This window comes from Sparus aurata, chromosome 9 (genome assembly GCF_900880675.1).
Source record: "Sparus aurata chromosome 9, fSpaAur1.1, whole genome shotgun sequence".
NCBI lineage: Eukaryota > Metazoa > Chordata > Actinopteri > Spariformes > Sparidae > Sparus > Sparus aurata.
The window spans coordinates 17,542,293-17,562,631 of NC_044195.1; the positions used below are offsets into that span (position 1 = coordinate 17,542,293).

At 39.0% G+C, this 20,339-nt stretch overlaps 3 protein-coding genes across 4 annotated transcripts in view; 1 reads left to right on the forward strand and 2 right to left on the reverse strand.

Moving 5' to 3' along the window:
* LOC115588337 (glypican-6-like) overlaps positions 1–8,612 on the forward strand; it is a 117,969-nt gene extending 109,357 nt beyond the window's left edge. For both annotated transcript variants that reach the window (XM_030428875.1, XM_030428876.1), the window contains 3 exons: positions 2,568–2,704; positions 3,761–3,936; positions 5,563–8,612. In XM_030428875.1, the coding sequence (XP_030284735.1) occupies positions 2,568–2,704; positions 3,761–3,936; positions 5,563–5,771 (522 nt within the window). In that variant the 3' untranslated portion in view covers positions 5,772–8,612. The remainder of the gene's footprint in view (positions 1–2,567; positions 2,705–3,760; positions 3,937–5,562) is intronic.
* dct (dopachrome tautomerase) lies at positions 8,578–13,624 on the reverse strand. The gene is made up of 8 exons (XM_030428877.1): positions 13,065–13,624; positions 12,649–12,948; positions 12,344–12,444; positions 11,449–11,615; positions 11,137–11,316; positions 10,886–11,021; positions 10,588–10,789; positions 8,578–9,143 (listed from the first exon to the last, which is right to left on the reverse strand). The coding sequence occupies exons 1-8, from the start codon at positions 13,351–13,353 to the stop codon at positions 8,971–8,973; spliced, it is 1,548 nt and encodes a 515-aa protein (XP_030284737.1). The 5' UTR covers positions 13,354–13,624; the 3' UTR covers positions 8,578–8,970.
* Positions 13,625–17,845: 4,221 nt separating this feature from the next.
* The window catches only part of LOC115588392 (multidrug resistance-associated protein 4-like), an 88,657-nt gene continuing 86,163 nt past the window's right edge, over positions 17,846–20,339 (reverse strand). The window contains exon 34 of the mRNA XM_030429003.1: positions 17,846–17,972. Within this exon, the coding sequence (XP_030284863.1) occupies positions 17,867–17,972 (106 nt within the window). The 3' untranslated portion in view covers positions 17,846–17,866. The remainder of the gene's footprint in view (positions 17,973–20,339) is intronic.

The window sequence follows — 20,339 nt, forward strand, 5'->3', positions numbered from 1 at the left end:
GTATCACAGCTGCTGAAGTGCTTTGGCATCAGTGTGACAGGATTAACACATCAAAAGCAGAGTCGGGGCCTACAGCGGCGTCACACAGTCAGTACAGCACCTTTCATGTTCTGCTCAGGTTCACTACAATTTCACGTAAGCCAACAGCAAGTCAGACGGAAAAAGATAATGGGGCCAACCTGCTGCTATCAGACTTTCCCTCAGCTTCAGTGAAATATGTCAAATTCTGTGTTTGATGAAAGATTGGAGTTCAACAGGCTGAAGTCAGGGAACGATATCTGACTGTGTCACATGGCCGGGATGCAAAGGAGCATTTAAGTCTGACATTCAAGCTGAAATTATTGCTGCAAGCCTGCATGGTCTTACTTTTCATGATGCAAACACTCGATAGTCAACACGGAGGGAAAAATTAAGCCCAAATCAGTTTTCCGGAGGTTAAATCCTGAGATTTATAATGTCTTTGATAAGATGTGGTAATATGTGAGGGTGGCGCAGTTTAATAATTAGTTTACAAAATCGAGATGCGTCAATAACATGAGGACTCAGGACATCTCAACATCGCTTTTTTCATATACTTCAAGAATATTTCTCATTGTCTATATTTTCTCTCAGATGTTTTTACAAGAATATATATGGAATTGTTTTGATTGTTGAAAGGCTTCCAGGTCAACAGTATTAATGAAGGTACAGGTGTCGGTGTAAACACTGTGCTGTCTTGTGGACTTACTTTCCACTCTCAGGAGAAGTAATGTCTTAGCAAAGTGAAGGTCTGAAACTCTTTTTGGCACTGCTTTGTACCTTGCACTGACAATCATTATTAATCAAAATGTTATAGAAATCGCTATATGGTAGTGTTATATCCAGATGTTGCAATTTTTTTACTTAATGTTTGACAAAACAGCAGTACAACAAACTTCTGTAGTGCCGCAGGGATGCCCTGCCCTACAAATTCGCCAGATGAAAGGAAACTGTCACAGCATCATCATCATGAGTTTCATCAGTGAAAATTTAAAAATTGTGATGCAAAAATTCATAACTCCACTAGTCATGAATCATATCGCAATCATAGTGTCGGTGAAAAAATTGCAATAATGTGTATTTCTTCGGCCACATGATGCATCGCTGCAATATTGTATTTTACTTCATTTCACGCATGTTTTTTTTTTATTGTTATTGTTATTGAGTGAGTTTAATTCTCCATACTATGTTATGCATTAGTTGTATTTTCATTAATCATTGGATTTATTCTCCATCGCATTTCAAATTAATTGTGTTTTCTACACTTGCTTTTATGTTTATTCTGCCTTTTCTATGTGAGGCACTTGATATTTATAATTTCTGTGTCACTTTTAACAGTGCTTTTATTATAATTATTATAATTATTATAAGTATTATGATTATTATGATTATGATTATGATTATTATTATTATTATTATTATTATTATTATTATTATTATGTTGCCACTTCTTGCAAGATGTAAAAGGTCCTGACTCGTGTACTCGACCATGTCCACTTTCTAAAAGCACATCCGGAAGCTAATAACTCCCTTGATTGGCTATCCAATGATGAACCACAGGGCAGCAAATAAAATAACTTGGACAAAATTAAAATAAACATTTATCCGTATGAAGGAGAAGAAGGCAGACTTTATTAATCCTCTGTGGGGAAATACACACACATGCACAAACAGTACAACACATGCATTCATGTGTGGAGAGCAGTGAGGGGGCTGCGCTTTAATCAGCAGTTAGGGGTCCAGTGTTATGCCCAAGGGGATCTCAGCAGTGCCCAGCAGGTGAACTGGCACCTCTCCAGCTACCAGTCCACGCTCCGTGCTGTCTGGTCCGAGTGTGTCTTGAGCTGGCCACACTCCGGTCCCCGAGCCAAGTGGAGTGACTGCCACCCCTGTGCATGATTTATTATCCAAACTGACCTTGAATTTTAATAATTCAAGTTTAAAAATCTACTGTCAGAAAAAATGTTACTCCGCAACCTAAAGGACCAAACTATAATTGCCAAGGAGCAGGACAGACCCGTGGAGCACAGATCTTAATAGGGCAAAAACACAATCAATCAAAACTATAATCCGGTAAAACACACTTGAAAGCAGACTTTACATTAGCATGACCAATTATCAGGATTAATAGGTATATTAAATATTTCAGATGGCATGACAGGATTTTCTTTTCAAAATTAAAAACTAGAACTGTACTGAATATAGCTTTTATGTCATTATTTTTATTATTTGTATTATTGTTATTATTGTTGTTGTTGTTGTTGTTGTTAACAATAATAATAATAATAATAATAATAATAATACACATTTTATTATTATCAAAGAAATTCCAAATTGGTTCCTGTTGTGCCTCCAAGTAATGTTTCACCTTTAGATGATATTCAATTCAGTATTCAGTATTTCCTGTTTATGAACTGTATAAATACAGTATACATATCATTTCTGCTGTAACTCTGAGGCTGCCGCTGCTTTATTGGACCACTTGGAATATTTGATTTATTTATACTGTATTGTTGTCTCTCCCGTTCCGACTCCTGTCTGTGCTTAAGGTTGTTGACATAAAAGAGAAACTGAAGCTGTCGAAAAAATTTTGGTCCATCCTGCCCGAGGCGATGTGCGTGGAGGACAGAGTGACCGCTGGAAATGCCAGTGATGACGAGTGCTGGAATGGCCACACCAAGGGCAGGTAAGTGCACCAGTCCCTCCCGGGGGCTTTTTCAGGCTCACACAAAATGTTATTAAGAAGTCCAAAGTGTGTTTTCAACTCTAATCAGTCTAATCCTAGAATTAGCACCAGAGTATTTGCTTTCACTGACTTATACTCGGCTATAGAAGAGCTTGGCATACTTTTGATATGAATCAGAACGTGGTCTTGTAAACACTCAATAGCTGATAATTCTGGTCTGGACCCTCCATTTATACTATAGCTTTGATTTGCTTTTTTATTATTTTTTTTGTGTTTTTCTCTATTTTATGGATTTGTGTTTTCATTCTCCTTTAAAATGTGCAACCGGCACGGGGAGCCTTTGTTAATCTGATTTAATTTTTAAAGGAAAATATCTGCCGAGCTCCCCAAATGCCCCCAGCCATGACTGAGGTCACAGTTAATTGATTGTGCCACTTCAATTCATAACATCAACGGTACGATCAAAAGATGTTGAGCATTCATGTGTCTAAATTCTTTGACTAACCCTTAAAGCAAAATACTTTAACCCTGTGTCTTGGTGTCAAATGTGAAAGCTGAAGTCATTTTTTCTGTGATTGCAAAGAAAAGAATACCACCAGTGGAATCAGTCAGATCAGTCCTCTTATGACCCACGGAGGTTTCAGAGGTGTAAATTACCCAGACTGACCTGAGCTTAGGGGAAACAAATGCTGTTGTGTGAGACGGTTGGTGGAATGCCCTCACATGATGGCCTGCTGCTTATTTATCAGGCAGGAATGCAGGCAGCTGACATGATTTCCCTGAAGAAATATCTCAAAAGTATGTCAGAACATTGCCCGACATGATTGGGTCATATGTTGATTTGCCAGTGCTGTCATAACCTCGAAAAGCTTCTCTCAAGTGTGCCCTTTCTCTGCCTCTCTCCAGAGTCCTGATCATTAGAATGATTTGCGCACCAGAGCCCCTCACAGTCTCGTGTCACAAATATGATTTTTTATTGACTGATGAGCACTTGTACAAGCAACTTTTCAAAGATAACACTTCTAATTTTCTCTTGCTTTTTTTGTAATGTAAAAGGTACTTTTCAGAAGTTCAAAAGGACGGCCTGACCAACCAGGTGAATAACCCAGAGGTGCTCGTGGACATCACCCGCCCAGACACCTTAATCCGCCAGCAGATCATGGCCCTGAGGGTGATGACCAACAAGTTGAGAAATGCCTACAACGGCAATGATATCTACTTTCAAGACTCAAGTAAGCAATTTGATGCTTTTCCCGCTCACATACATGCGACCTGGTCAGTCAAGTTCATGCTCCACCTCGCCACTCATCTTTAATGTCTGTTCGCTCCGAAATACAACCTGACCTTCAAACAGTGTCATCAGTAATGCCACAAGAGGCATTGATAGAAATAACTTACACAGCAGTGTGTAACAAAAAGCAATGCCAAAAATTCTGGTCCGACAGTTATAGCACAGTTTGCTGGCAGAACATTGGGTGTGCAGTCACTTCATTTAGATACACTGCTGAGATAAAGCAGAGCCATCGCAGAAAATGTGGATGTGAAAAGATTCATTACAGTCACCACATAAACACACTGCCACTTAGGGCAGCAGAAACAAGCTGTAAACAACCGCAGACATACTGTGTTATCACCTTGAAGTCGTTAAAGGGAGCTTGTTAGCAAACAAGTAGACCACCGTGGGACCTTATTTCTGAAAAAATACATATGGCAGTTAATGGAGAGAGATGTTTGTTAATTTCAAAGACTATTTTTCAGCTCAAGAAGGTGGCAGTGTGCCACCGTAAAATGAAGTGTAAGACTGTTAAAATACATAATAAGACTACGAACCCAACAGTCGCGTGAGTGATGTTGTCCAATAACCAATAAACCAACAGCCTAAGCAAGTTAAATATTCACAATATTAATAAGGTAATAATAACAAACTCAGAAATATTTTATTTTTTCCATAACTGACTAAACAAGCTGTTCTCAGAGGAAAATAAGGTCTGTTTGAAGCTAGAAGGGTGGCAGGGTCCGCCACATATAATCAAAGTCAAACAGTATGTCATTGTGTTATCCTTCAAGTTCAGTTTGTTTATTCAGTTTATTCAGTCATGAATTGAACTTAAATTCCCCAAAACTGCAGAATACCCCAGAATAGATGAATTTGACTGAAAGCATTTTTCCCCTCCATGTTTTCTACAGATAACACAATGATATCACGATCTTGAATTCTTTAGGCCACACAAATCATGCAGTGAAAATCAGATGTTGGGACAGCCGTAGTGAAGTGTGAGTGTCATATTCCACATTGCATTGCGCAACACCCTCCGTTGATAATGCATGCTTTATTACAATGGTTCCACTCTAATCTGGTGGAAACCTGGGTTTGCTAGATAGCACTGAGCTCCCAAGAATCTTGACCAAACTTGTTCAAAGACCCAGAGATAATGTGGCAAAAAAAAGGGGGTATATGTTCATCAGCTAGTCGCCAACTTTGTCTGCCTGCCACTTGGTAATGGGCAGGTCCATCTGAGCGCAGAGAGTGAACCAAAACAAAGTTCGAGGCTGTAAAAACCAAAACAATGAGCTAAAGGACACTAAAGTGTTCCACAGAGCCGACGAGAACTGCTGACAAATGTGACAATTCTCTGAGGGTTCATCACTATGAACAAAACCTTTCACAAACAGTACACATGATGATTTGTTGCATTATTAATATACAATAATAGCAGCTGTACCTTTAATAAGGTAAAGTTGTATAATGAACCCTGTAAGCAACAGTTCAGGGTTGCACAATTTGGCTTAATAGTTGAATAATGTTTCATTTTCAGTGCTGTGCTCAGTCTGGCTTGTGTTTTGTTTTGTTGCTGCAGGCGATGAAGGCAGCGGCGGCTCAGGCAGCGGCAGCGGCTGCACAGAGGTCTGCCCCACAGACATGGAGGGTGCTGCCAGCGAAGCCCCGGTGGTGGAAGCCGACCGGAGTGGGCCTGTAGATGACTCTGCCCCGCTCCATGCACCCTCTGTAGCTCTGCCAACCATGCTGGCCCTCTCAGTCCTGGCACTCCACCGACAATGGAGATAATGCTGGAGGAACTGGCAAAACATGGACAGCAGGGTTCTTTTTTCTTTTTTTTTTTTTTTGCAGTTTTTGTATTCAGGCAGATTGGAGCTACTGTCAAGCAGGCAGTATTCAGGCTGCCAGCCTCGGGGTGAGAGGAGTGTACTCTGAAAAAGAGAGCAGTCATGCATCGTGATTTCCCACTTTCCCAAAGATCGTGCAGTGCCATCCTTTGACTTGATATTTTGCGGCGTCGCTTCACCACCTAACACTGATGCCGACCCAACAAACTCTGTTTCAGAGATTTCTTGCACATATGGCAGGTATTAATGTTGGTCTCCATGTGGAAAAAAAATATAACACGCACTTTGATTGTTTTGATTTTTTTAATGCAAAAATTGTTTGTGTTGGAAAAAATGTTGATAATGTGGTTATTTGACTCACCTAAAAGAGGCACAGTAAGATTAATATATGTTATATTTTGAAACAAATACAAAGGATAGCAAAAATTCAGGAACATGTGGCTTCCGCCGAAAAGTTTTAATTGAGTCCTTGTTCCATTGTCATTAACTCATGTGCCAATTGTTGATTTTTGACGCGGAGCAATTGAATATTTATCAAAGTTGTCATAAATCCGAACTTATTTTGACAGCACCTGAATCGTGTTGCTTAATCTTGTGTTTTATGAGAAGTTCAATCATGAAGTTTGCCATAGGTTCAGTACATCATGGGTTGGTCCTTTATCTGCTCTGCTCTTAGCTATCATATATCATTCAGAATACAACAGTCGCCTAGTGCTAAAAGTCACATTTTGTTAAAAGGGATAGGGTTGGCATTTTTTATGTAATCACTTGCCTTGCAACCGTTTTATTATCTGCAAAATATTCTCATATTGTGCTGGTTTCCTCAGGCATGGTTCCAGGAGGAAACATCCTGGACAGAATTCATAGAGAGCAATTATTGACGCACAAATATACTGTAATGCCATCATAGTGATGCTGGTTCTGTAGTGCTCTGGGCTGCTAAACAAACTCTGATCCTTGCTAATATATAAATATCGATCGATAATATATTTTGGTTTTGTTTTGTATCAGAAGGGTTTGTGTCTTCATTAAGTGAGATGTTAAACAGTCGGTTTCAGTCTAACCACTTTATAGCATCAGTGCAAAGGCAAACACAGCCCAGAAATACGCAAATCAACAATCTCTAATAGATGTTTGAATTGTGCTTAAAGGTGCAATATGTAAGAACTGGCAATATACCACAAATAGGGGGGCAGTGGATCACCAGCACAGCTGCTAACTGCTGCTAACTGTAGCTGCCGCTCGCTAGAAAGCTCAATTATCTCTATTATCGATAACTGTGCAGCTAGCGGTCCTATCAGCTGGAGGGAGTGTGGGTGTTGTTTCCTAATGGACTGTCGGCCTACAAAGTGTCTAGAAGCTAGCTGGTTAGCATGCTAACTTCAATAGTTATCTCTGCAACAAAATACAGAGACATCTTTGACACAACTTACATTTTTTTTAATTTAGGGGGGGTTTTTTGCATGGAAAAATTATCTTAAATAATGCACCTTTAACAATACCATGCTGACAAGATGAGGTCCTATAAAGGAAGTTCCATACACTAATGGAAGATCATGACTTTGCTCATGCACATTACAGTATGAAACGCACACCCCATTCAATACAGAATCACCATCACAGATGGAATTTTTGTGCATCGGTAAACTTTTATATAATTTTCAGTAATTGGGGCCTAAAAAGTTTTCTTCTGCATTCTCTGAATATTATTCCAGAAATATTTCTACAAATATTAAACACTTTTAGAAGTTCCAGGAATTCTGTCTTTGCGTAAATCCACTTTTGCATAAGTGTTTGAATAACCAAAGGTTATCCTTTAATTGCTTTCACAGTTTGGATTAAAAAGTCATTAAAATTTGCATTGTACTGCTTTAAAAGCTACCAAACAGAAATACTGACAGTTCAAAAGTCAAGTTGCTATTTCCGAATGTTTTATTACTGCGGTTGTGTTATTGAGGTGAAGGATTTATTAAGAGAGGAAGTTGCAAACAGCACACGGTGGTTACTGGAAATGCAAAGAAAAGGGTCCCTAAATTTATCTGTAAAGCTCGAATGGTTATGTCTGCAGCACAGACAGGCTTGAAGCCGACCACAGTCACCTGTGAAATGAGAATCTGTGGAGACCGGACAGGGCTGAATGCTTCGGTGAAGCTCCTCAGTAGAGCGTACTTACAGAGAATGTGAGAGGCCTGGCACTGCTGAGGGGGGCGGACAAAACCAGCCTGTATGTACGTCCACTGTTCTCTGAGAGCCCGTCAGCTCCATAACCACCAGGCCAGCTAAGCTTACATATCCAAGGAATTAACCAGTGTTATGCCCTTAGCAGTATATCAGTGAATATGTGTTGGGCTTTTTTCATTATTGCATTTATGTCCGCATTTGCATCCACATTGCAAGAAGAAAAATGTACACAAAATATGCTGTTTAAAGGGATTCTTTATTATGAATAGTGATCTGACAGGATGCCCTTTTTATGTTTTGTATCATTGAACTTTTAATGGTAATATTTTTGCAATAAAATATCGAAAAATGGATGTCTGGTCGGACAAATTATCTGAAAAATAGAATTAGCTGGAAATACTCAACATTTTTTTACGATCAATGCATTGCTATATGAAGTCGAGTCCTAATGAGGTGACATTTGTTCAAAGTTTGAGTTTTCAAACGAAGAGGGGTGAAGAACTAGTTGAGAGAATATGCCTTATTGTTTTTCAGTGCAATTAAGACGATTGACGATTTGTGTTTTGTTACTGTTCTTGAGAATAAATATTTATTAAAAACATTCCAATAGATTTCTATTTGTGCCGACTCTCACAAAGGAAATGTTAAAGGTACATGATCATGAAAGGAAGTGAGGAATCGCTACTGTAAGCTCACTGTGGACAGTTAAAGTTCATTTCACATTAACATTCATTTACATTCATAAGGATTGGTCTCGTTTTATACTCATATTGCGTTATGATTCTTTCTTTTTCAGTGTATACTATACGATTCACATCATTGTTAAACAAAATTAATATCTAGGAAGGAAAAGTGTTTGTTCACAGGATTAACATTTTCCTCTTGCTTCACCAACAGTAAAGAAGCCCGGCTGCTCCATTTTTCTTCAGTATGTAGTGTTTCAGAACAACAGGTGAAATCTATGCTTCGTCCGTGTACTTTCTATTTGTGAAGTCTGCTTTTATCAGAGGTTCAAAGCCTCTGTTTCTGCGCTGGCGCAGGTACAGCACAAAGATAAGGAGAAGCACCAGGAGACCGATGAAGACTCCCCCCAGAGTGGAGCCCATCACAAACACAGTTGGTCCTCCTGCGTCTGGAAAGATGAAGGACAGGTGGAGATATTCATAGATAACTTTTTGGCAGCAGTAAAATTACATGTAAATTGCAGTTATTAAAATAAGATTCTTAAAAACTTTTGGTCCAGTTAGACAAAGTGGGATGGATTTGGTTCGATGAGCTGGAGAATCAACATCAGCGACTCGACTTCGCTGTGCAAAAACTTCTGTTATCAAAACTAACTTTCTTACTGAGGTTTGTATCAAAATTCCTGACATAGGGCAATATTTCATAACACTAATAATTGATCTTAGATTTTATTGTCTTTTTTTATAGACTTTATTATTTTAAGTTACAGGTGGCCACACGTGGAAATTTTGATCCCTGTGTGATAATCACCTAATCACATATGAACATAAGTAATTCATATGTGAACATTTTTATATCTTATCAGTAAATTTTCATGTTAAGAAGACAATCAGTTGTGAAATGGCCAGTTCAAATATCAAATGGTATTATTTAATTTTCACATGTTGAGATTTTACAGTTGAAAAATAGTCGATTGCATTTAAAAATGTGTGAAAACGTGGAATTCAAATGAGTCATGTTTCATTTCCACATGTGGTAATTATAATACACGTGTGAAAAAAGCCAATCGCTTCTGATGATGTCCAGTTCACTTGTGACTTTATTGTATTTTTCACGCTAAAATTGTAGTTTACAGGAAAAATTTGATTTATTTTTATATGGGTTACGGAGTTCATGAGTATAATGTTAATATATTAATAATAATAATATTAAATTCACATTCAGGATTTTCTTTTTTTTCACCTTTACAATTTAAATTCACACCTGATAATGTGTGAAAATGTGGAATTCTACGGAGCCCTGTAAGGGACATGGGGGGGGGGATTGATGGGTGAAAAAGATGTCCTTTTTTTTCTCCCCCCATGTCCCTTACGGGGCTCCATAGAATTCATATGTGAAGAAGCAAATTGCATTTGATTTCATGTGACTTCATGTGACATGTTTTGTTTCCACATGTGAAAAAAAGCCAATAATTTCTGAAAAAGCGTAGTTAGCATGTGAGAATATTTTTTGTAGAATTAGTTAGAGTTCAAATTTAGAATTAAGTTAGACTTTTAGTTGAAGAAAAATTATACAGAAAATAAAGTTAGAAGTTTTGTTCACAAATTGTGTTGTTTTTTTTCCAGTTGACTTTTTTCATTTGCCATTTTTGTAAGAATCAGCTGTGCCAACAGTTTTTCTAAACTTTTTTTCTTTTCTGAAATGTGACATTATTTTCTTTGTAGACATATTAGAATTTTAAAAGCTCAACATTATTTTCTTTTCTCCTAATTTTGGTTCACATGTCAAAACAGCCAATCACATCAAAAAATATTTATTTCACATGAGAAGAGGCAAAAGTGTTGTACTATTCCTTTAAACATATCTTTTAAAAACACTGTTTAAACACTCACCTTCCAGGTCGACAGCATAGGAGTACCCCAGCTGCTCAGAGGTAATGTATATCTCCTCGTTGGTGATCGGAGGGAAGAAAGGAACCATGTTGTAGTCCCTGTTGTGACCGATGGGGGCCATCTCATCTGGGAAGGTGGCGTTGGACGGAACAAACCTTCTCATCCACTCATCGAAAATGGCATCCGTGAAAGCGTGGAGCACCTGCGACAAAACCAACAAGAAACACCATGGTGATTTCGATGACAACAATTCCACAGCCGCAACGTTTCAGAGATAACAATGAAATCAGGCTCTGACCACAAAGATGGGATCGTTGGCCGCGGCATGTGACAAGGAGCTGGTTCCGTTAAGCATGGAGTGGACGAGGTTGTGAAGGTTGTTGACAGATTCGTCCAGTTCTCCATCTGGTTTGTCGTAGCCCTCGAGAGCATTTCTGTTACGAAGCACAACATCTGTTAAGCTGTGGTTCTGCAGAGAATCTTAGCTGCCAAAGTGAAACAGCAGGTATACATTTAAAATGATTTCCAAGCTAAAAAACAGAGTCGTACCTGAAACTAAAGGAAGAGTTGGTGAAGTATGGAGGGCTGTCGAAGTCTCTGATACCGAGACAGCTCCTGACATCAGTCATGGTGGGCAGGGACGCGTTACCTCGCTCCATGATCCCTCTCTGAATAGAGCCCTCACCAGTACCGTTGCAAAGAGTCACCAGGCGATTGTATTCGTCCAAACTGGAGGCGAAAGCGATTTAATTATTGTGAATGTTTCACTGATTTCAATCAAAACACTTTGATTTGCCACACAATATTTGTTCCATCATATTTACTGAGTCCTTTTCCCTTCCCATCAGTTTGTTTGCTGACCTGTTACACACCACCCCCCATCTGGAGAATCTGGACTGGTTGCTGATGAGGGAAGGGTTGTCTGGGTTTCGGCCCCCCAGCATCGAATCGGTGCACACGTCACACTCACTCTGCCCCGTGGCAAAGTTCCAGTAAGGGATCGCAAAGTTCTCGTTCCCGGTCATTCTCTGCAGGACAGGCAAACATTGTTGAATTGGGTTTACATCGGTGTTAGAAATTTAAGTTTTAGTCATCAACATGTGCTTGTAATGCCTCATATACGAGTCCTGATATGACTTTCTCGGGTTAGATTCAATTTAGGATACATTTTCCTTTCTCTTTCATTTTTCTATCATGTTGGACCAGATCCCTGCATCTTCATTTAAAATTATGAATATATCTTGGGTTTCCTGGAAGGACCGCTTGTGGCATTAAAAGCTCTTCCATCTGATGCAAATAAATAAAATGTGTCTTAGGGAGGTATATCCTTTGGGCAGAAAGATTCAACTCAATAATCAAATGCAATAATTGTATGTGTTTGGGCTTTTAAGAATGTATTCACCATATTGATTGATAAACTGAATGGATTCATTGTTCAGGACAAATAACTTTTAATTTAGCTGTCGCCTGAAAACAACCTCAAAAATAAAGCCACATATGTACAAGTAATTCATCAGCACCAAAATCCCAAATCATAATTTCCCTTCCATAAGCGAACATTATATATATGGCAATAACACAATGACAAGCTGATCACATATGAGAAAAAATACATTTTCACAGTGACCAATAACCTTCTTATATTACCAACCATTATTATGTTCATCAAAAATAAACCCATGGAGCGTAGCTGATCCCAACCAGTCATGCCAACATGAATTAGTCCGACAACGTGTATTCAGAAGATTACACATACCTGTAGCTCTCGTTCCAAGCTGAGGAGGTGATACCTGTGCCAGGTGATGAATGCTGGTCCTTTGTGTGAGAAATCAATGGCTTTGAATGGACGACCGGGACCTGCGGGGACAAAGAAAATACACATGCCATCAGTGCACATCACACACTAAAAGATATATCTATACTTTCTCATGAAATCTGATCATTAAAGTCACAATCGAATGTCAAAAAAAGTCAACTAAAGTCAAGACACAACCTTGGGGTTTGGGTTGCGGCATTAACAAACTTAGATTTATGTCCAGAAATGTGATGGTGCTCAATTACCCAGAAGAGTGTCGCGGACAGAATAGTAGTGCTGCCAGACGAAGAAGTCGTAGATTGAGATGTTGGTGACCTGGGGCTCAGTCCCATTTGGTCCCAGCAGTCCCAGCCAGTGCTGGGTGGCAATGACATAGTCTGGGTGGGTGGTGGTCTTAGCCAGCTCCAGGGCGTTGAGGAACTCCTGGAGCTCCTCGGAGGTCAGGGAGTGGATGTTCTTCCGCACCACTGGAGCTTTCCTCTGGTCACAGTTTGGTCCGGTCCAGCCGAATTTACACTGACCACAGTCATGCCCTGCAAAGTTACCTTCAACACAAAGAGCAAACTAAATGTATCAAATTATCTTGGGGTTGTTTCAGTCTTTCAGGTCCATCACCAGCCATCGTCTAACCGTCATCTGAATAAAACTGTACATGACTCACCAGTACATCTGCACGTCTGATTGAAGAACTTGGTGGGCCACCTCTCTCTGTCGTCAACATTTCTCAGCCTGTACGGTCCTCCCCAGGGTTTGCTGTCAACTCGCACAGCCGAGCAGTTCCCTCTCCCCGACAGAGAGCCGCACACGTTGGCAGGATCAGAGCTGAGAGCAGGGCAGCACTGCTTGGACAGGATCCCCTCCACCGTGCAGCACACTCGAGGAAACTGAGCCTCCGCAGGCTTTGGCCAGAGGAGTAAACAAAAAAGGCCAAGACCCAGCACATTCATCATATTTCACCTGTTTGTTTCCTCCAGTCAGTGGCGACTAATCAGTTTCTACATCAACTTTGAGCAGTGAAACGGTCGATTAGTTCCCGCAGAGGAGTGTGGAATCGCAGTCTGCTACGGTCCCCGGTTGTGTATCTTCAAATTAGATTCAGTGATAGTTCTGATATGTGTGGAAACAACAAGTTAAAGCCGGATCATGTTGTGTTCCAGTCGGTTACATGCACGTTAAGGAAGAATCTAATTTCTGCTCTTGCTTTTGTAGAGCGGAGGAGGATTAAGCCACTGGTCTTGTGATGGTCACCTGACAGCAGAGCTGTGAGCTGGACTAAGAACTGGAAGGAACTGCCAGTGGGGACTATTAAAATGTTGTATGGCCACTTTGTGCCAAAAGTCTGTGTGTCTGATTTGTTATTTAGAGTTAATCAGTAAAAAAGATAACAAAGCAGGCAATACATCAGATTTGCCTAAGACAGAACAGCCAACTGTACACGCATTTGGTCAAACACAAAATGAATTGTGTTCTGCACCAACACCATTAACTCTGATAACACATTTAAAATAGAAACATTATCTCAAAACAAATTAATTGATTTGTTGAGTCATTTGGAGATATCATAATAGAAAGAATGAGGTTAAATGAGAGTCAGCTCTCGAGCCGAGGCCAACCAGGATCTGTTGTGTAAATCTTAATGAGGGTCTTATCGCTTTAATCCTGCCAGAAGATGTAGTTTTCGCAGGCTTTTTACAGCTTGATATTGTAGCGTGTCTACTCGCGTACTTGCCGATTGTTCCATTCATCAAGCTTTTCACCCCTTGACACCCTCCACTGTGCATGTGAGTGGAAAAAAGAGCAGCTGTAGGAACTGTAGGATCACCAGATCACCGGCCCTTGGCATAGGTTGCATAGATGAATGCTAAGGGGGCTGTCATCCAACGAGGGGCGCCGCAAACGTAGCAGCGCAATCACAAGGTGTAGCGTGATCCATGGGTGCCAGCTCCTACAGGCATTAAACTATTAATTTCTTTAAATTTGTCACTTGTTTCTTTCTTCAGTTTTTATTTGGTGTGATGTTTTTGTCTTAAAATACATAAAATCTTGAATACATACATGCAGTTTCTGTGTGAGTGTATGAAAATTGATTGTGAAATTGCCTGCGATGCAAGGGGGCGCTTGCTAAAATCTTGTCTTGGGCACCACATTGGCCAGGGCTGGCACTGACCACGGGTCTCAGCTGACAGCCTCCGCTGAGCATGTGAGCTGAGAAAAGAGCAGCTGTAGGATCACCATCATCTTTCACAGACTCTCCACACTGGTATGGTGAAAAATAATTAACTGTAATTTTCAGGGACTCCCTTCTTTACTGGAGAATTTCCATTTGATGCTGCAAAATGGTAACTTGAATTTTTATATGAGAACTTTTCTGGGCTACCGACCACGCCAAGGTCTTCACAGCACATGCCACATTCATGCCCACGCACACACACTGATGGCAGAGGCTGGCATGACAGCAGCTGACACACTTTAAGGTCCATGTAATAAGATTTTGTTAATAGGCAATAAGTCCTTATTAGATGCCTATTATCATTAATAAGACTATACATTAATACTGTTAATTAGAAATTACAACAAACTCATATGGATTCCATTAATTTAAGCAAATCTTAATTCATTTGAATTTAAATCAACTAAAGCAACAAGCTCTATGTTCATGGTACAGTGTCTTGTGACAGGGTGAATGGTGTCTCAGCTCCTTGTGTCTGCACTATGTAACTTCAGTGACCTTGAGACACAAAATGTTTTCAACATATAAAATTGTTATGACGTCGGGAGTTTTCTTTGGAGTTGACACCTACTAATATTACGCCTGACAGATCTGGGATTTGTGTTTAATACAGTGGTTTAATACAAGAGCCTTGATTTAAGCGTTACCGGGCCCATCTGAAGCGATACAGCACTTTTTATCCAAAGTGCCGGGTATTTCTATACTCCGACACTGGGAGCAGTTTTGGGTTCAGTGTCTTGCCCAAGGATACTCAGCCGGAGCCGGAGATCATCAAACCAGTGACCCTCTTCCAGTTAATCATCTCATTCCCCCTTGGGGGCTGATCCCAAGATTGGGATCCACTGGAGGACTAAATCACTTAACTCTGAATAAACAATCCAGCACTTTCATATATAATAACATAAACTTACTGCAGAGCCCGTTATTTGACTGCTGACGTGTTTTTTGCATGTTACACATATCGCACTTTTGCTTTATTTAGGATTTTGAACACAGGACTTTTACAAAAATAAACGTTTTCAGTGCTTCTTTGATCACTGGGTACACTATAAGTCTGTGACATTCACAAAACTACACAATAAATAACCACATTAATCAAGTTTGTAAAAACCTAGCTTTAGCATTATGCCCGTAATAGAAGTACAACAGTATTACAGTGCATATAAAACTGATTGAGGTTGGGCCTTTCAGAGATAGCTAGCAGCAGTTTAAAGGTTACGCAATTTGCACTCTAAAATTCATTGAAAACAGACTATAACTGCTGAGAACAATGAGTTCAAAGTTTGTCTTTCTTAGAAAGAGTCTGAATCCTCAAAACCCCCTTCAGCCTGAATATGCATCGCCTGGCTGATATAGGACTAACTGTGTCAAAGACTTCTTTGAACAATGGAGTGGATGATGCTGCGGATGCATGACTGGACTGCACATGACTCATTTAACACTTACAGCAACACCAGGTGGTAACTGAATTTAGAGAGGTGAACATGTTGGTGTTTTGTTTGTTTTCCTTGAACATGTCTTTATGTTACGTAATTCTATTGATTTTAAAACACAAAAAACCTGTCTATTGTTTTTCTAGCGTCATTTGTGTTTCCTTTTAAAACCTAATCGACCACTGCCCACACATTCTCACTACCATGAAGTTTCACCTGTGACTAGAAACTGTTCTGTGTCATATGGGCATGTTTTTATTTCTCACTGTCCGATTTAAATAAATATGATTCTGACAGAGTTTTTCCTTTAAGCTGCCTTTGTTCAGAAGCTGGAGCTCCACGCTCGTCAGAGAACCTCCTGATGCTTGAATGTGTGTCTTTGAACCACACTCCTGATGCATTCCAGTGGCCTGGCATGTGACCGCTGAAAATCTATGTGTTACATGTGTTATTTAGAGTTAGTCTTTATCCTACTACACCAAAGGCAAAGGCTTACTGTTGTTTAGAAGGCTGTAAATTGAGCTTGAATTAACTTCTTGTTATCACAATTTCGAGTCCATTTTAAAGGTGTTCTTTCCTTCTCTTTCTACTGTTTAAAAGCATTGTGTTACAGTTTTCCTTATCCAATCAGATTACAGTAAGAAACTGTGCTAAAGTTCTCAATGTCGTGTCAATATTGGTTCAATTTAAAAAATTGAGCACATGATTTTACTGTCAATACAAAATTGGGCTCCGTTAAAGTAGAAAAATCTCAGGATCCAGCAAAAGCAGTATGAAATATACCACAAATCTTTTTTTTGTCAAGAAATTTCATATAAATACATAATTAGATTAATTTTTTTATTGCCATTATATCACTGAAGAAGAGACAGATTCCTAGATCCAAGGGTTCAGATTTTAAAGCTTAAAATGTCTACCTTATAAGCACAGTATGTGATTTCTGTCGCTAGGGGTCTCTCAATCCAAATAAAACTAAAGTCGCAGGCGTTTGGGGTTGACTGGAGACGCTGTCCTCGGTCTTAAACAACTACCACCGCCAATGAAAATCTACCTATGCTACACAGGCAGAAATGTTTACAGATAAGGTAATGCTTATTGTTTAATTTACGTTATGTTTAGCCATGTTGGTCCTCTTCCCTCCTTACTCTCTGACTTATTTATTTATTCATTTTTCAGAGACAGTGCATGTAAATGAACATTACTGTAAAAATACCAGGATTAGCTAAGAGCCCAGTTTTCATCTGTATTACCTAGGCCAGGTGCAAAGTTGGCAACTGAAAATCAAGAAACAAGTTTAAAACAACAATCGTGATGTGAGATAAAAAGCAGACCTAACAGCAGAGCAGCAGAGCAAGAAGAGGCAAACACAAGCAAGCACAGTCATGCCATGCTAGTTACAGAACAACCTACAAAAACAGACAGGAAGTTTTGGCAACAGGCAACCCAATGAAACACATCATTAACTTCATTCAAACTACACATTTCTTTGAGTTTGAACGCTGGTGAACATTTGGCATAATGTAAGTGCACAACTCGACAAAATACATAACAGCAATCTGCTCGTTTTTAGACATTTACATGCAGAAATGTTGCATATCAAATCTTCAAAGTGTCAGGGAAACACGAGAGTCTTTCTGGCGAACGGACGTAAACACGACCTCATGAGAAAACTCATGTGTGACCACCAAGTCTTTTACACAACAGGTCCTATGAGGTTCACTGCACCCAACAGGATTAGTGAGCAGAATTCCTGGAGGGATTCAAATGGAATGTTTCTATAGAAATTATTTAACTTTAATTTCAGCAAACAAGCCTGTGTGCCAGTGTGTAAGTGAGAGGAGAATGAATGATCCGACCCAGGATCAGTCCGTGTGTTTCTACTGAACTTACCAGTGACTTCTTATAGCTTGTTATGTGAAGGAACATGTGATGTTATGCATGAAAAAAAAAAATAAAAATACAGAATTCATTTCAAGGCAGTGTACAAATTAAATAAAAGATTAGATCAAATCAAATGCTTTCAAAAGATAAAAACATGGACACTTAAAGGTTCAACAAACTAATATGGAAATGAAAAAAAAGGTAAATGTGCGGAGACACAAAGGGAGCACTTTCAAATACGAGCATCACTGTGACCCTCTTAAGGCCAGGAGATGTATTCTATGAATAAGAAAATTTTCGTTAATACTTAAGAAGGAATGAGCATTTGTAGCTGAATTATTAAACATTCATGTACACGTTTAAAAATACTATAAAACAGAACTGAAGCAGAACTGTAAGTAGACTTACCTTTCCAATAGTAACAAACACTGGGTATATTTAAAAATAAGGAAAATACATCTACTGTAAATGTTCTTTTTAATCAGTTTTGTTTCTCGTTGTTATTGTTTCATTTTCAATAAATTCTTTAAATGTTTGCAGTTTTTCCACAATTTTATCAAAATGGCAAGCTTTCCAATAAAACAGCGTGTAAATATCAATGCAGTGTTAAGTTCTCTGATCTAATTAGTTTTTTTTCTTCCAAATGGTGTCACTGCTACTGGAAATGTCATCTAACCAGGAACTGACTTCTTCAACATGTGTAAATAAAAAGAATCCATTATTCCTGCTGAAACACAGGATGGTGCCAGAGAGCCACGGAGAAACAAGCTACTACATGCAGTATAATGGCATGCAACGCGCGACTGTCTGAGTGAAACATATTTCTATTCTAAGTGTAATAAGTCGACCAAAAATCTTCAGTTTTAAACCTTCTGCTTACCATCCGTCAATTTATTTCCAAGCATAGTTTGAAGTGACAACACAGAAAGATATTTAGACAAAATAAAGGTAAGAAGCAGGAACATATTTTTAATTGCTTATCACTTAGTAGACTCAGACTCAGTGTCTTCCTTTTCAGGTTCAATATGAGGATGTGCACAATAATGGTCCATAATGCATCTTCAGAGCCGGACAAATGATTCTGTTAATGGTCTTCCAAAGAGGATCACAGATGGAGGTGATTATTCATTTGTACTTTATTATATACTTGTTACCATGTGGATGGAGCAATGCATCCATTTTCTTGACAGCTTTGTGTATATACTGCACTTAACCCACTCTGGGTATGTTTTGTAGGAATATGTGTTGGCTAAATAATAGGAGGCCTATTGAAATTTTAAATTGAGGCCACTTCAGGTACATTAAGAGAGAAAGGGGCCCAGTCTTGCAGAAACTGGTGAAAAGCGAACCAATTTAAATGTTTGCGCTTGTTTTTTACGTGGCATTCTTTCGTTAATGATGTGTAATCTGAGGAGGCACTCGACAGCCCCTGCTGGGCTTTTAGGTTTCTTCTCCATATTCAGATGAGTTTATTTTTAAATGAGCACAGACTGAAATCTAAAGCATGTTTACTCCTCTGAAAGAGCACATTAATAACATTTCAAAGAATAAAGGAGAGTGGACAACTGTTCGGGAAAATGTTTTTGTGGCTCAGTCATGTCTTACATTAAATCTCAAATAAGCAAACGAAACTATAAAAAAACAAACACATAAGATGATACAGAAATGACGCAATTCATTTTCCGAATAAAAGCATCTTGAAGTTAAAATAAATTGAAAAACATAGCACAGGTTTCGTAATACTTTCATGACAGCTATCTCACCAACCAATTAATTACTAAAATACATCTAACATTTTTTCTTTTTTTTTTTGGTAATTATTCCAATATTGAGATAAAACTCTCTGAATGCATGATCACATTTTAAAAACATATTGACGTGCAAAATGTCTAAATCCACACGCCCCTCTCTCCACAACTGAAATTTGGAACATTTGGATATTGGATATTCGATTTTTGCTGATATCCAATTTGCCGATGCATATACAATCACATATTATTATCTTATGTCTAAATGTTATAATGTTAATATGTACGCATTCACTGGGCAACATAAGAAAACTACTTTGTCAATGGTTTGCATTGTGCAGGCATAATTAAAGGGTCATCTTATCAGCCCGTCACATTGTGATACCAATGGCATATATACTCAGGGCTGGAAGGATTAGAAAGAAGACTGGAAATTAGAAAACATCTAATGCACATTTACATTACAGCACACTTACTCTGTATGTCACTTACTAGTTGTGGCATTGTGAGAGAGTGACGACAAAGGCGAGTCTTTATTTTAAAAATAAGTGTGGAAAATAAACCATAGTTGTGGTAGCTGTCCTTTATATTCACTATTATATTCTAGTTTGAGAGAATGACTGAGCTGAGTGATGGCGATGCAG

Coding starts and splice junctions, on each gene's coding strand:
- dct (XM_030428877.1), bottom strand. CDS start 13,353: ATGATGAATGTGCTGGGTCTTGGCCTTTTTTGTTTACTCCTCTGGCCA. Junction 12,445..12,648: donor TGTCCGCGACACTCTTCTGG/GTAATTGAGCAC, acceptor TTGTCCCCGCAG/GTCCCGGTCGTCCATTCAAA. Junction 10,790..10,885: donor CCAACGATCCCATCTTTGTG/GTCAGAGCCTGA, acceptor GTTTTGTCGCAG/GTGCTCCACGCTTTCACGGA.